The sequence below is a fragment of the Carassius auratus genome, chromosome 1 (genome assembly GCF_003368295.1).
Source record: "Carassius auratus strain Wakin chromosome 1, ASM336829v1, whole genome shotgun sequence".
Classification (NCBI taxonomy): domain Eukaryota; kingdom Metazoa; phylum Chordata; class Actinopteri; order Cypriniformes; family Cyprinidae; genus Carassius; species Carassius auratus.
The window spans coordinates 12,655,928-12,672,431 of NC_039243.1; the positions used below are offsets into that span (position 1 = coordinate 12,655,928).

The 16,504-nt window shown below is 38.0% G+C and overlaps 1 protein-coding gene across 2 annotated transcripts; it reads right to left on the reverse strand.

Annotated features, from left to right (window-relative positions):
* Window positions 1-422: 422 nt before the first annotated feature.
* Window positions 423-16,238, reverse strand: LOC113066216 (importin subunit alpha-4-like). 2 transcript variants are annotated; one of them, XM_026238146.1, is made up of 17 exons: window positions 16,093-16,238; window positions 10,677-10,721; window positions 8,239-8,328; window positions 8,019-8,048; window positions 7,800-7,852; window positions 7,418-7,513; window positions 6,571-6,656; window positions 6,372-6,458; window positions 5,691-5,860; window positions 5,072-5,116; window positions 4,646-4,777; window positions 4,423-4,551; window positions 4,156-4,260; window positions 3,624-3,695; window positions 3,376-3,538; window positions 3,130-3,224; window positions 423-2,975 (listed from the first exon to the last, which is right to left on the reverse strand). In XM_026238146.1, exons 1-17 carry the CDS (start codon window positions 16,159-16,161, stop codon window positions 2,877-2,879), a joined length of 1,566 nt encoding a protein of 521 aa, XP_026093931.1. In that variant the 5' UTR covers window positions 16,162-16,238; the 3' UTR covers window positions 423-2,876. The 2 variants fall into 2 exon arrangements, with proteins under 2 accessions (XP_026093931.1, XP_026093846.1); XM_026238061.1 differs by having other exon boundaries at window positions 5,682-5,860.
* Between the last annotated feature and the right edge of the window lie 266 nt (window positions 16,239-16,504).

Here is a 16,504-nt window from a genome sequence, read left to right on the forward strand (position 1 = left end):
TCTGTCAAGAACTATTGCCTAATCTTGGATTATTTAGCAAACAAGTCATATAGAATAACTATGGTCACTGTATGCATTACAGCAACATTTGTGTTCTACAGAAAAAAAAAGATATCACGCGTGTTGAAAATGATATTAGGGTGAATTTTTGGCTGAACTACTTTAATATTGCTACTGTTTAACGCCTAACCCTGTAACATGAACAAGTGACTGGTGTGGTTCGGATTTATCTGATTTAATCCCTCTGTAATCTCACAAGAAACAACATCGAGCACTGTATTTATAAGAATGAGAGATATAAGGACTTCTGAATAGAAAAAGCCCAATTATATGCCAGAACAGGGTCAAAAAGGAAAGGAAACGGGTAAAAGAGAAGAGACACCAAAGCATTAGAAGGTCAATTATAAAAGTGCAATAAAAAGGATGGCTAACAGCAAGTTTATTTTGGTTAGGTTCATTGATACATTAAGCACGTCCTGAGGGAGTGAGGAGTGAAAGATGTGTTGCCATAGAAAGGTGGCGGTGGGGAGGGGAGATGGATTGGTGGAGAATTGTGGGTAATTGTGATCCATATGAAAAGAATGACAAGGGAGCAAAATGGAAGTTAAGGGGACCAATTACAAGTCAGCCAGCAGACTAGAGGAGAATTTAATAAGAATTACACTATACTCCAGAGAACGTCTCATCGTAAAGTCCAGAGATAGGCAGACATGACACCCAAAAGACCCCATATTAGAAGCAGCTCCAATGCAACGTGGTAGGCATTATGAACCTTTTTTAGTTACTTTGAAATGAAAAACAAAAGGCACAATGAATTTCAACTCATTCTTTATCTTTAATATGCACAAGAGTTGAAAAAAAAAAAATACTGATGAGCCACCTTAAAGAGAAATTCAGTTCTAAAATTTATAAAAACATACAAACAATCAGAGGCCAAAATGCGATCGATCGCTTTTTTAGATTCTTTTTTTCTTTAGCAAGTAAAAATCTTGCAACAAGCAATAAGCTTGTATCCATTTCTGATACAAGACAAAACTTCTTTAAAGTGGCTCGTTTTCTAGTTGCCTAGATAAGTTCATGAATTTCAAACCTGTTTTTTCTTTTCGTTCAACAATAATGTCTAATTCAAAAATCATCAGGGCTGCCTTCAGCTTCCTTACTGTCTTTTTCAGCAGTTTGTGGCCCAAACATAACTGCTTTATTTCAAATGCATTTTCCCCATACATCCCTTAATGCACAGGGAAAAAAGGAAAAAAAAAAAAAACATCCAGTCATAACAGTAAGTAAGCCCAATTTCCAAATAATGGCAATCATTTGCCATTACAAACAAAATTTAAATCAAAATAGAACAAACAAACAAAAATAACCCCTATTGGCTGTAAATCAATAATCACAATGTTAATATTGTTCTGTAGCATCCCAACAATGTCTAAGTGTGGTAGCTTCGCATTATATACCTAAACAAGAAATATACTTTTATTTTAGTTGGTACAATTAGGTTTTGTAATAAGTGAAATAAGATTAAAAACCAACTAAACAAAAAAAGTAACCACTATATCATGGATCTCCTTTCCCCATTGCTTGTATAGTCAAAATTAAGCGAACATCGCTCTTCACTTACATTAAGCAATAAAATGGGAAAAACAAAAGTGTGCACGTAAGACTGGAAAAAAAACTCCAAAAAGCGGAAGCTCCACCGATCAAAAAAAAAAAAAAGATTTCACAATCCAATCACTGTTGCAAAGTTTCTTGTGGTTTTGACTACAGAGTGACGAAATGAACGGATTCAGTGAAAATATCCTCCAACCGGTTACAACTGGGGTTATCCCCAATGAACTTATTACTATGGTTAGACAGGAAGCAGAGAAGATGAATCCAGAAAATAAAGCGCTGCCAGAGCACCCTTTTTAAGCAGAAAGACCAGTTAATGTTATCTCAAAAGACTTCCAAAGGTTGTGGCGGCCCTTTAAAAGTCCTGACCAAATCGCATAGGATCCTCCATTGACATGTCCGACAGTCCCACTGCAAACCAAAAAAGATCGGCACAATGAATGTCCACTACACTATCGCTGCAGAAGTTCGAAAATGAGGGTGCTTGTCTGGCTTAAATGTGATTTTCTCCATTTAAGTTTGTGTGATCTGATGTGATTTTTTCTTCATTATCTTCCGTGTTTTGTAAATATCCATAATTTCAGGATGAAGAAAAAGCAAGAGTTGGTGGCGATAATTTAAGTTCTGTTTACACACCACATATTTATAGACACTCCCTTCCCACATTTGAGTAATATTCCAGGGATGACCCATTATAGGCTAGTTCACAGATTTCGGATAAATGAGGGAGGGGGTCCAAATGGCTTAACACAGTCAAGGCTGGACGTATAGAGTTGGGTGTCTTGGCTGAGACTTTAAGATCATGACCAGAAATGCAACATTTTGAGGGAAGGACTTTCTTGGAACAGAAGAAAATCCCTGCCTTTGTATTTCAGGAGTATCTCTTTCTTTCATCTTCCTTGGCTGATATGATGGCTGGTACAACAACAGAAGTTCCTATTATTGTTCATGCTCACCTACGAGTGTGAGTGAGTGAGGGAGTTTGTGAAAGAGCAAAATCTATATACTTTTTTTTTTTTGGCAACTGTAGTATAATGACTTTTTTTTTTCTTCCACGTCTTGAAGTAGCTGAGATCCATCCATGTTTTGAGTGGCATTGAGACTTCAGTGCTAGTTTCTTCTGTGTGAGTGAGTGTCGTTTCTGAGCATGGTGACTGGTTGGTTTTTCTGGTTAGTGAGTGGTTGGTAGGTGATGGGTCAGTAGGTGGCAGGGGCTGAGGAGCAGCTGGGAAACCCACCATTCCTAAGTTTGAAGCTCTGGATGTCTAGAACTTGAACTCCTTTGTTTGCAGGTTAGAGGATGGATCAAAGTTAAATGTGCCTCCCTGGGTGGCCTCAGGAATCAGGCTGGGGTCCTCATCAATCTACAAGCAGAACCAGACATTATTAACCAGATATCAACTGATAAGTCAAATCTAGAACAGAACCCCCAACAAATAAAGCCCACAAGCAACAACACATCCATGCGTCAAACACTGTACAGAGATACATGCCAAGAACTGAGAGATTGAGACTCACATCGTCTCCTGAAAAGTACTGATCTATGATTTCAAAAGCAAGTTTATAGATGTCCTCATTTTCATGCTGCTGTAGGTTCTCAATTTTTTCCAATCCTGAAACACAGAAGCAAGATTACTGCTGGTCTTTTTTTACAAAATAAGTAAAAACTCATTTTGGACTAATCTGCTGGTCATTTATCACAATACAACCAAAAGCGATGGTCTAAATTTAAAGACTACCAATTTCTGTACTTGTATGCATTACCTCCACACTCTTCGATGATCTCAGCAATTGTGCTGGCTTCCTCCCCAGCCATGATGAGGATGTTTTTCAGTCCATCGAGAACCACCTGGACCACCTGAGAGTCTTTCACTGACAGTAGGTTGCAGAAGGGCGGGATCACGTTTTGCTGGACCAAGTACTCCACCTGCCAATTACATCAAGGTAACCAATGAACAAGCATGAAAAGAAAAGTAGCTCAAAATAAGAGCTTCATCTGGAATGGTTCATACCTGATCCTTTCTTCCACTTATTGTCAAGTTGCTAATGGCCCATGCAGCCTCCTTCTGTGTCCCAAAATCACCCTGTTTGGAAATGCCAAGACATATCAGACATCAAATTGAAGATCAAGCACTGTTTAGTTATAGAGTGTCTGAACTGGACTCATCAGAGTCTAGATTCGAGCTCTAGAATTTATTTCTGATGCCATACAACAGATTATTAATAGTGAAAGAACATTATTAATACTAAAAAAAAACAATATTACCTTTTTTTCTTTCTTTTTTTTTACATTCTCAAGAAAATATGAGTTGGTCAATCTGATTCTAGGATGTTTTAAGTGGTTACTTATTGGCCCCTTATTGCTTATTGGTCTATTGGTGTATATAAAAAAGGAAAAAACGCAACGTAGAAACCTTTTCACAACTTGTCTCAAGATTTTTGGACCACACAGTATATATAATGTAGCAATGCTGAAATTAGGAGCTGTAATGAACGCTAAAATAAAAAGTGGGCATAGAGGAGGCTATGCAGATGAAGTCTCACCTTGGCAAGCTGGTGAATGATCATGGGTATGAGCCCAGCATCTATTACAGCCTGCACCTGCTGCTGGTTACCTGCTGTTATATTGGACAGGAACCACACTGCCTCCTGCAGGGAAGAACAGACGCGTCTCAGATGTATTCTAAACATGAGCCACAGTGCTTACACTGGGACTGGGGAGATTTCGGGAGCCACTTATGAAATTATGCAAGTAAATGTTTGGGTTTCATCATCGATTACATTCCACACAGAGGATGTTGTCTGTCTCACCTTATTGATCTTCTCTTTGGGGTGTGTGAGCAGGTTGGAAAAGTGAGAGAGGACATCACAGTTGAGCACCACCTGAGTCTGCTCATCCGTCCCTGTTACAATGTTCCCCACTGCTCTCAGCGCTGCAGTCTGAGCAGAGGATATACAAACACTTTTACAGTAAGCCTCTGTGTGTGTTTTAATGTATATAAATGGTATTTAACATAAATGGTTGTATTTTTACCTGAACTTTGACCTCTTGGTGGCTGAGCAGTGGGACAAGGAAGGGCACGACACCGGAGTCTATTACCATCTGAATCTGCTCATTACCTCCATCTGTCAGATACGACAGAGCCCACACTGTGTCTACCAGGATCTAGAGGAAAGAGGAGATTTTAGTGATCTAAACTCAGACTCTGTTTCTACCATTTATTACACCGCTCTCTGCTTGGTTAATTGTAACACTGAGAAATAAATTGACAATTTTTTTTTTTTATTGGAGGATTTGTCAAAATAACGCAATAAAAACAAAATTCATGTTTTATGTTTAACTACTTATTTGACAAGAAGCCGTATAACAGTTTTTGCAAAATAAATCCCCCCAAGGCAATAGAACACCCTTTTATTGTGTAATAATAACTAAAGAATAATGTAAATCTCTTGTACTTACATTTATATCTGTATGATATATGAGTACACAAAGGGCAGGGAGAATCTGTGAGTGAAAAACGGAATGTGTTTAGAAATTGATATTTTATTTTAAACCACCAGACTGAAAGAATAAGCAAACAGCATGTAAACATGAAATTAGCTGCAGGACAACAAGAATATTCATTAGGTCTGCCATCTACGAAACAGTTGTTATATCACACACACACAGTGAAAACGCAGTCTAATGATTTCCTAGCAGCAGGAGGTACAATATGTTCCTTTCAACTCAAAGCTACACCTCCACATTACAGACAAGAGGAGAAAATGAAAATGATTAAAATACTGGCATGTCGTTTACACAGCATAATATCTGCACAGACTGAATAGATACTTCAATGAAAGGAAACACATTTCATATTATTGAGAGAGGGCGAGTCTAAAGAAAAATACAATTTTGACAATTTCGTACACAATCTTTAAGATATTGGCAGTGGCAGAGATGCTTTACTGGATAGAATGCCAGTTTATAAAGTCCTTCATACATACAAATAAGTCAAACAGCCATAGACCAAGCATTATTTTTACCAACTCAAAGAAATAGTGTATGAAGGGCACATACAAACACTCACAGTCCTCACCTCTTGTACTGTTTCCATAGGTGGTGGTGGGTCTTTGTTTCGGCACAGGTTGACAATGACCCAGGTAACGTTTCTCAAGAAGGTTATGGGGATGGATGGATTAATAAACGACAACAGAGGTTTGACCACACCGAGCGAGATGACGTAATCTCGACACTGAGGTCCATCACCTGCAAAGGGCCCATGAAACAAGCACGTGTGTTAAGTTCTGATGAGCAACTCAGCTGTTACATCTCCCAAATTATGGACCACCATTTTTGGGATAAATTTAAAGACAATTTCTTACTAAAGAAATTCAAATTTCAAAATGAAAGAAAAAAAGGAAAAACCTATTTGCACCGAGAGCAAAACAAATTTATTGAACAAAAAGCGAATAAACTCCAGTACTATAGGTGCGCAATGCAAGTACAGGATTGATGGGTCGTGAACCATCAAAATTAGTAAATAAATAAATACAAAAATTAAAATTACAGATTCTCCCTTTGGTGTTTTAATGTTGGTTGAACCAACAGCTTTCAGTGTGTTAATGCCACCAAATATGCATGAAGCAGCTGCACGACACCCAAAAGTACACAAATTACACATATTACTCTCATTGGTTTCAATTTAATTTCTTGTTCTCATTTTGAGTTACAAAATTCTGAGGCAGTAGCAGTATGAGGACCTTTCTAAGTTACTAACCAATGATGTTTCCCAGCGCCCACACGGCCTGCTCACACACGTTCTGATGAGGAGAGTGGAGCAGTCTCAAAAACAATGGGACAGCATCTACACAGTCAGAGAGAAGAATGAGAGAACATGCACACTGATCAGCTACACGCAGAACGGATGAAGTCAAAACAGACTGATCAAGCAGACAAAGCCTGTCCAAACAACTTACTGGATTTGACCACTGCCTGTGTCTGCGAAGACGTCCCTGATGCAATGTTGGTCAAAGCCCAGGCAGCTTCGAACTGCAATGAAGGACTGATGAAGAAAGAAGACAAGTAAGTTCATTCATTGTCCATTATTTATTTAAAATGTATTTTTTTTATTTTATTCTGATGCATTTTCATTAATTTTCCAGTAATTTGTGAACAAATGGATGAAGGTTGAAATTTATTTGACAGATGTTGAAAAGGTGGATTTCCATTTCTGTATCAGATACCAATCCTTATTTATCCTCATAGATATTCATTTAAAAGATGCTGCTTGTGTATAATACACACACACAACCCCTCAAAAGTTTGTAAAAAATTTTGTAAGATGTTTTTAAAAGAAATCTCTTATACTATTCAAGGCTGCTTTTATTTGATCAAAATACTGCAAAAAAATTCTGAAACATTAACACAATTTAAAATGCATGCTTTTTTTTCCATACTTAAAAAGTAATTTTCCTTTGATGGTAAAGCTGAACTTTCAGCATCATTACTCCAGTCTTCAGTGTCACATGATCCTTCAGAAATCATTCTAATATCCTGATTTGGAAACATTTCCTATTTTGAACAGTTAATATTATAATGCTTAATATTTTTGTAAAATACATTTTGATCAATTTAATGCATATGTGCTGAATTAATCAAAATAATAATAAAATATAATCTCTCTCATCCACATTTTCTCAACTATTATTCAAGATGACATTCAGAACTTCACTGACTCTGATGCACGTTTGTACACAGACAGCACAATAAAAAAAGATACCATTAATTAGGAAGACTTTCACTCAGTGGCATGTAGTTACTCACTTGTCATCCCTCTCCAGGCATTTGACTAAGATTGGAAGGATTCCACATTTTATCAAGTCGTCTATGGGGGGATTTCTGTCACTTGAGAGTAATTTTCTGTAAGGATGGAAAAGAGATATCTTTCAGCACTCCAAACACATGCCAGCAGTGTTAACAATTCATTTCTGAGACCAATCCAGCCGAATATATTTAATTACAAGCATAATTAACAAAGTATTCAATATTTCTGTTTTGTGTTAGGCTGTTCACTTTCAGCTGATCAACAATGTGAATTAAAAAAGCAAAAAGCGTCCATTCAGATATGCTGACTTGAGGCTATGAGAGATGTTTTTAGAAGTCGTTGTGTAACAGATGCAAATCTTTTCATTTTCAAACACTTTACCTGGCTGCCTGCACTGCACTGAGCTGCACCACAGCATTGTCACTGGTGGCGTTCTGTAGTGAAAAGATGAGAAATTAGAGGAAGAAGGGCCTGCTCACACCCACACAAACTTTGTGAAGTGTAGTGCTGATGTGTGCTGACCCTCTGAATCGGTTATTTATCAGAGTCAATGCCTCTCTTACCAGCACCATTTAATAACACCACACTCCAGAATCTTACCTGTAAGATGGCATCTAGCGTTACATTTTGCTGAGGAGAAAATAGATAGAAAAAAAGTTAAGACAAATTATAAAAACTACATTCTTGTTCATATTTTTGTGAGCTCTGAGCAATACATGTAAAAAGCCTTTTTGGCTGTATTTGGAAGAGTATCTTAATAAACTATATAAAGGAAAATGGAAGATGTGGAGTAAGATGAAATAAGAAGAAAGCCTCTTACTCCTTTGAAATCAGAGTCTGCATCGGAGTCTTCCAGACTCTCTTCCTGTGGAACATTTCGTTTCTTCAGGAGATGCTCGTCTCTTTTGTTCTGTTCGGATTGAGACATCAGATAAATAGCAGGTCCTTGGTGATACTTTGCACTTAATAAATGCATCATGAAATCATAAAGACCTAAACAAATGCAAACTCTGACTTTAGACTCAATGCATTTGAGGAAGTAAGAGAATGCATCATCTTATTAATTTCATGTATATTTAACAAAGCTTTATTTATTTTTAAAGACATTATATCACACGCATTTCCTCTAAGGAGGTTTTTTGTAAAGCTGTGCCTTTAAGATATCAAACTTCTTCAGTACAGTGGTTCAGTGTGGATCACACTGAAAAACCTTGTTAAATATAACATTAGCTGCTTGTTTTTAACACTGGGATCCTTTAGAAGGATCTGCAGAGTGGAAGGTGCTACACAAAGACAAACACCATATTTTATGGACTTCACCATATTTTGAGAGTTGCTCTAGTGTTTAGCAATTTCAGAGCACCAAATAAATTGACAAATTAATGTGTACAGTTGTGCGCTAATATCTCACTTTTGCTGCTTTATCTGAAAAACTAATTTTTTTCACAAAAAGTTAAATATTCAATCTTCTTTCGCATGATACAGCCCGTAAATGAATATTTGACTACTAATGTCAATTAAATAGAATTAAAAAGCACTATAACTGAACCCTTAAAAATGGCAACCGACGAAAGGAACACAAAATAACTAGTGGTTATACACAGTGTGAGAAAATAATGTGAGCATGAGTCGTCTGTGACTCTAATGTTGGAGCAAACTGGAATGCAAGAGGAATGTCTCACACACACACACACACACACACACACAGAGCAGGACAGCCGCATTCTGTCCGATTCCTCTGGGCTGAGTGTCTAACTGCCTAATATGGACAGGACTTGCTGTGTCACCCAATCCAGCCCCAAATTATTCAACAACATCGAAGCTGTACGACTACACTTCAGATTCTACAGCTGGGTAGAAACCCACAAAAACGCAGGTAGTTCTAGCAAGGTCCCGAGTTCCTTGCCAAAAGATATGTGGGACGAGGGAAGCCCCTCATGACAAACCTTCTTCTTGGGGTGCAGCCAGCCAGGGGCCCTGTGACCACGGATGGCGTGACCCAAATACAGCAAGTGCAAACGGATCTCCAACAGAAACGGCTCACCAGAGGATAGAACAAAGCCACGAGAAGGCCTCGACAGCAAGACATTCTGATGTTTTATAACCCATTTGAATAAATTATATTTATATTACTATTGTATAGTCAACTAGACAATCTATTTCTGCCAAATTAGCAGGAAAGAATACTTCATGGCATACATAGTAATAAACACATTGCAAATACCAAATACATTTAAATATTAGTTTTCATGAGCTATTCCAAAATTACACCAGAATGACAATACTACACTCGACACTCAGTGTTTGTTCAAAATTACACTAAACATACGGAGATGGCTTGCTTCCAATGTTCAAGTCTGACAGAAAATCCTAAATGCAGTGTCCTGAGGCAAGAACGAAGCCTCCATGCACACCTCCATGCATCACCACCTGCTTAATTCTACTATTATGCATGAAGAGACTCTAGAGAGCTCCATGCTCAGGCCAGATTTAAACGACTTCTGTTTCCTCAATTGCATCACCTCACACACAGCACCGCAACTGCACACAAATTCTCAAAGTGATGCCAAGAGGTTATCACAAGGTGGGATAGTTAGCAGGAAACGCATGTGACATCTCACTAGCGATATCTGATGAATGATATTGCGATATATACAATGAATATGTACAGCATATTTATGGTAATTTCACTGGCAAGCTACATTTAAGCATTATTAGGTTAGTTTGATAGAAATTAAACGGTAATATACTGTAGTATTTTTGTCACTGATAAACGGGAGATATCATTACAACACCTGTGAATCATTTTGATACATTTTAAATGAGTCAGCGTCTACAAGTTCACATATCATTTTATACCATTTCAGAGCAAAAGCAAAAATAATTGCTAGCAAATACTGCCAAAAAATATAGTTGTTTTAGCTCTACAGCCCGGTCCTAAATGAGACTGAGAAACTATTCAGTGAATACAAATCTCAAGTGTGCACTGAATCACTACAATAAACGGAGCTTAATGTTGTCACTGAGAGTGCACATAGTTATTTAAGAATGGCGAGCTAAAGCTGATGAGAATCCAGTGTTGTAAAGCTGGTTTATTTCAACTAACATTCTCTGATGAATCACATGCAATGCGTCAGAATGAATTTAAGCTGCACACTGTAGCTTTAAAACATCCACCCTGAGAAAGCCTGTAAATGAACTGTAAATATGGAAATACACCTGTAACTATGATAGACCTCACATTTATCGTGAACTTACCTTTCTCAGTTCTACCGTCACTTCATTGCGATGTCTTCGCATCGTCTGAAAAAGAATGAAAGAAATAGATTAACTTTGTACAGTACGACAAATCTAAGATATAAACAGTGACCGAAAAGGAAGAACAATTCTAAGAAAACTCCTTAAATATAAAGTGCCCATGCATTGGCAGAGTATGGCTTTGTTACTGCTTGAAGTTTAATACGTTGGTTTAGCAGTTTGTTCAAAGCCACAAGTGATTCATTCACTCACTGCGAAGGTGACACCCTATAATACTGAATGAACTGAAGAATTTGAAACAAAATGCAACATTAATGGCAACTAAAGTCTGGCCACTCCAGCAGAACAAAGAGGCAGTCACCCGTGGTAACCATGGTGACGGCAGAACCCAGCTGTCACTCACTCCTCACATTTTGTGGACATTCTAATAGAACTGTTGCTCGAAAGCCACCAGAACACACACCTGCATCACACATGTACTTATCACAGTACCTTTAAACATTACAAAGTCAAATAAATACAAAAATACACAGGGTGTTTTCATTTTATTTCGACTTTACACTATGGCAAAAATAGACAGACCACCCATCACAAGTGATTTTGCACCTTAACTTAAATAATAATAAAAAATATTTATAAAATATTAATAAAGTTCCAATGGGACACAGGAGAATCAGCAGCCAACGATGTAAAGACTGCACTTGCTGTGTGGTGGGGACGGTGGGACGGATCAGATTTGATCTTGTGACTAGGCATCCTAGTTCATGTTACAGCAAATCCTCACTGTGCCTTATGCAATCCAAAACCAAAGGAGAAAGCAAGAGGACCTACGGAAGCTTTTTCCGCCAATGAATAAAAAATAAAAAAAGGTTATTGCAACTTTTTATCTCACAATTCAGATTTTCTTTTCAGAGAATTGTGAGATATAAAAAAAATTACAATTGCAATTTGACTTTATCTCAGAATTGTGAGATATAAACTCGCAAATGAGAGTTAAAGTCACATTCTGGGGGGTGGGGTGGGGGGCTGATATGTTCTCAGAATTGCTATTTATATCTCACAATTTTGACTTTTTAACGTGCAATTACATGTTATAAAGTCAGAATTGCGATTCAGAGAAAAAGTCAGAATTTTGAGATTATATATCCAAGCTATGACTTTATTTCTCAGAATTGCAGGTTTATGTTTGCGATATATGGAAAGAGGTTCAAGCACTATTTGAGACTCAAAGCAAGAGTTCAATTTAAGCATTTGGCACATTCTTTTATTCAAAGTGACAAAGAGTGCACTTATAACTGCATTTCAATTAATGTCAAATTCTAATTTGTTTCTCCTGCACAAGCACCATGGCTCATTGTTAAACTAACACTAGGTCACAACTTGGCCCACTTCAGGAAACCAAATAAAAGCAAAAAAATCTCACCACAAAGCAGATTCCTGGAGCCTCAACATGTATGGTATTTTAGCAGTGCATGCAATATGTATGAATCACAACAGAATGACACGAGGGCAGAACCGAGAGGTGGCACTCTATTAGTCAGCGTACCCTTGCTTCGCCGGTGACATGACAGCTTGCTACTCTAGAAACCATAATGACACTGTATGTTTGCGTGTGCTTGACAGGTTGCCAGCGTGGTCTGAGGACATGCGGTCTCACTGCTGTAAGGTCCACGACATACTAATAGACAGGCTAACCGCATAGTAGCCACAAACATCAGGTTTGACTATCTTTTTAGACCATGCAGCTTGCAACACCAAGGTTATGTGTTCGAAAGTGTAAATAATACACAAATTACCCACACGATTTCACTAAAGCTTCTGGAAAATGCAAAACCGCAGGATGTAAATCTTACTGAGGGAAGGACTTCTAGTAATTCAATTTAGCTGGGTTGACAATGACTATCAATTTTAATTGATCTTCATTATAATAATCTCGAAATGGAGTCTTAAAACTATGCTGTTTAACGTTAATGCATAAACAAATCTTCACTCAACATTATATTTAGCACACCTGTAATTCAATAATCCCAATAAGCATAGTGTTTTCTCCGTTTTGAAAAGAAACCGTCTCAGCTTTCAAATTTTGTTCCTTTTATTTGTTTTATAACGTCAATGATCATCTCTTCTTCATTACTATTATTAGCTATAGCTCTAAACAAATATTCAAAGAAACTTACTGAAATGTTTTTTCTCTCCAGTGTTTCAACCACATAAAAACATCAATGTAAGCTTGCAAACAAGCTAAAAAAAAAAAAATACAGAGAGGACTATTTCAATAAATATATATGCGCTGAACTGCAAATCAATCAAATCAAGCTCATGACTGAGAATCAAATAGTGAAATGTGTCAACACTCTATAAACTCTATAATCTATACACTCTATAGCCCTATAATCCGATCACAAATATATATTTTTTATATTGTGCAAATGTAAACAAACTCTTTGATCGTTGTATATAGAGTATGACACGGCAGATTAATCAAAGCTTTTGTGTCTTTTTCCACCGTTATTTAACAAATGCAAAACACAGACAGAAGCACTTGTTACTCTCTCAGGGTGCTTTCACACCAGCTCGTGGACAAACTTGGAGTAGTGAGGAGGAGCGGAGCTTCATAGAAATTTGGTCAGATGACCATGAGCATGTCAGAGTTAAGAAGAATTAGTGCACGCCTCCGCTTGAAGTTACGAGCGATTCCCGCTCGCCGTTTGCAGTGCATTAGAACGTTGTTTTCAAGCCGCATCCGCGCTTCATTATAGAAATTTATTGTTTGCATATTGTGGTGTATACAAACAATGTACTAGATTATGGCCAGGGCCAAAAAAACAGCCCGCGCAGTCGTCTCTCCATAGTTGGGTTGTCTCCGTGTTGTTTGCTGGCTTTCCCTCTTATGTTGGAATAAACCCAAATGTAAATTCTGACCAATGGAAAAAAAAAGTTTAGGAAATACGTCATGGCCAATGAGTGATGTGGATGTTGTCATGTGACTGCATTTTGGTTCGTTTCAACTGTGTCGGACCAAAGCAATCAGTGTGGTGTGAAAAGGAACCAAAAAAGCTACAATGCTTAATTGTTTGCCCTTGGTTCGGACCAAATGAACGGAACTAGAGATATGAAAGCACCCTCAGTTAGCTACGATTACATCTGTGTTATGGGCTAAATCTAGCAGCTAATAAGTCAAAGTATCCCACAGTTCGTTGCTGACCACATCAAATAAATCACCCTAGGAGCACAAGACGAGAAATATGAATCTGTTTTGCCAATTTCGCGAATAGCTGCAAAAGGGCGGCAACTTTGCCGGTTGAACCAGAGTCATGTGTGTCTGATGGCTGAGTCACACCCGCACCCCACAGTCGCAGTCAATTCACACCATTAATCTTAAAGGAGGCCTCTGGGGTTACTCGCATGAGCCCATGACAGAAGATGATGATGATTTCTAGTATCAACAGGGTAGGAGAGTAAATGAGTTCATTATAAATGTGATGGCAGCGCCTTAACTTTCATACTACTCATCTGAAAGTGACTTTGAACACTCATTATGGTGGTCCTCTGGGTAAGAGGTGACATTTAATGAGATAGCTGCAATGTTTCAACTTAACTGCCTGTGTTTGGCTATAGATATCAATTTTATTTGTATAGTGCTTTTTCAGAGATGCAAAAGAATATCATGACCTTTCTAATATTTTAATGCTTTATGGTCATACTTAGCAGATTATAAAAGGGCAATAATACGTGATTTGTGTAATATAAACAATCAAGCAGTTGAGATTTACTATAGAAGACCCTGGACCACAAAACCAGTCTTAAGTCACTGGGGTATATTTGTAGCAATAGCCAAAAATACATTGTTTGGGTCAAAATGATTGATATTTTTAATGACAAAATCATTAGGACATTAAGATCATGTTCCATGAAGATATTTTGTGATTTTCCTTAATTTTTTATTAGTAATATGCATTGCTAAGAACTTCATTTGAACAACTTTAGAGACGATTTTCTCAATATTTAGATTTTTTTGCACCCTTAGATTCCAGATCTTTAAACAGTTGTATCTCAGCCAAATATTGTCCTAACCACAAACCATTCATCAATGGAAACCATATTTACTCTGCTTTCAGATTATGTAGAAACCTTAAATTGACCCTTATGACTGGTTTTGTGGTCCAGGGTCACATATAGTGCATTGTTTTACGTGAGCATACATGCGGGTAAAGTTTGATATAGTAGCTGTAGGTAGGAGTTATTAATTTATTTTGTGGCGATATTAAGGAGTATGAAACGTTTAAAGTTATGCTCAATTTCTAAATTTGGTGCAGTCACAAGCCTCTCTGGTGATGTGTATCAAAACCATGGTAAGTGATGAATATAAATGAAATTTCGCCCACCCCTGAGGAGTCAACTTAAAGTCATGTCATAAAACTTAAAGTAGGCTTTAAAATTAAATTTTATGTTAGTCACACAGTGTTCAAGCTAACCGCGGCAAGGAACAAAAAACTTCATTGCTGCATTATACAGTATAATCTAACATCTTAGGCACACCCCGACTTGATAATATTTCTAGGTTGCCTTGTTGCAGCCTACATTAAGGCTCAAGAGTACGACCGTCTGGAGGTCTTCATTGCCTTCAATCTTAAGGCAATAAAATCAGGTTTATTTAACTCTGGTGATCCTTACATGCTAACTGCCCCACCAAAGGACAATCTGATTGAAGAGAAAGAGATATGAAGCAGTAGTCTTTTCACATTTACATCTTTATTAAAACACCACGACCAGCTCTAATCATTGAACACGTCGATTAAAACCTACTACAGCAGGCTTGCTGACCTGGTGCCACTAAACGAGCAATAAAGAGGTCAGTTGTTGAGCTATGACCGGTTATGATCAGTTCAGTTCTGGAGAGATTGCTAAAGCCGGTTTAACACACCTGTCTCTGTCGCATATACCTGGTTCGCAAGTTATATTCCCTATTATGAGACCATGTTTAGGGTGTTTATCTTCTATAAATCAATGTTAAAAGTAGGAGTACGAAAAAACAGGAATAAACGGGCTGCTGGGCAATTAAACTGCCGCCTGCTAACAAGTTAGCCGTTAGCATACGTGCTAACACGATAATTCTGCATATTTTCGGCCCAGCGTACTTAAAATGTACAAATAACAGCAAAGCCAACAAACCGACCTTATAGACAAACCAGTCTTAATATTACACGACTATAACAACTCAAGTCGGTGTATAAGCCGCGATGAGCTGGTGAATACTGAAGTGTGTTTAAAGAGGCCTCTGTGTAGGCCGCGCCCGCTCCGCTCGATCCACAAACGCTCGCTCCGATCCGACACCGTGAAGCAGAACCACCGAGACTCGGAGTGGGGAAACCGAGGTGTCAAACAGCACAGAGTCCAAAGTCTCTGGCGGGCTTACCTCCACATCTCGCCCCTTGTTTTTGAAGCTCTTGATGCGATGGTTTTCCAAGCCGGCGTTTTCGGCCATGGCTCTGTGTGTGTGTGTTTGCAGTCCCGACCAACGCGCGGAGCTCCGCTCAGGGAGGAGGCAGAGGGAGGGGATGGGAGGGGAGTCGCGCTGTCCGATTCGTGATTGAATTGTCCATTTGAGTCGGATCTTTTTTTAACGAGTCAATAACTCTCCGAGTCATTAAACAGTTATCTTCGTAAATATATTGTACTGGAAGAGAGAATGTTTATGACCCGACTGTTTGGCAGTTTTATAAACACGCATACCAGCGTTTTCTTTTATTTGTTTATAGTTATTGTATATAGTTATTTTATTATTATTTCTATTCAAACGCAAAAATCAGCCGAGTGAATTTGTTTAG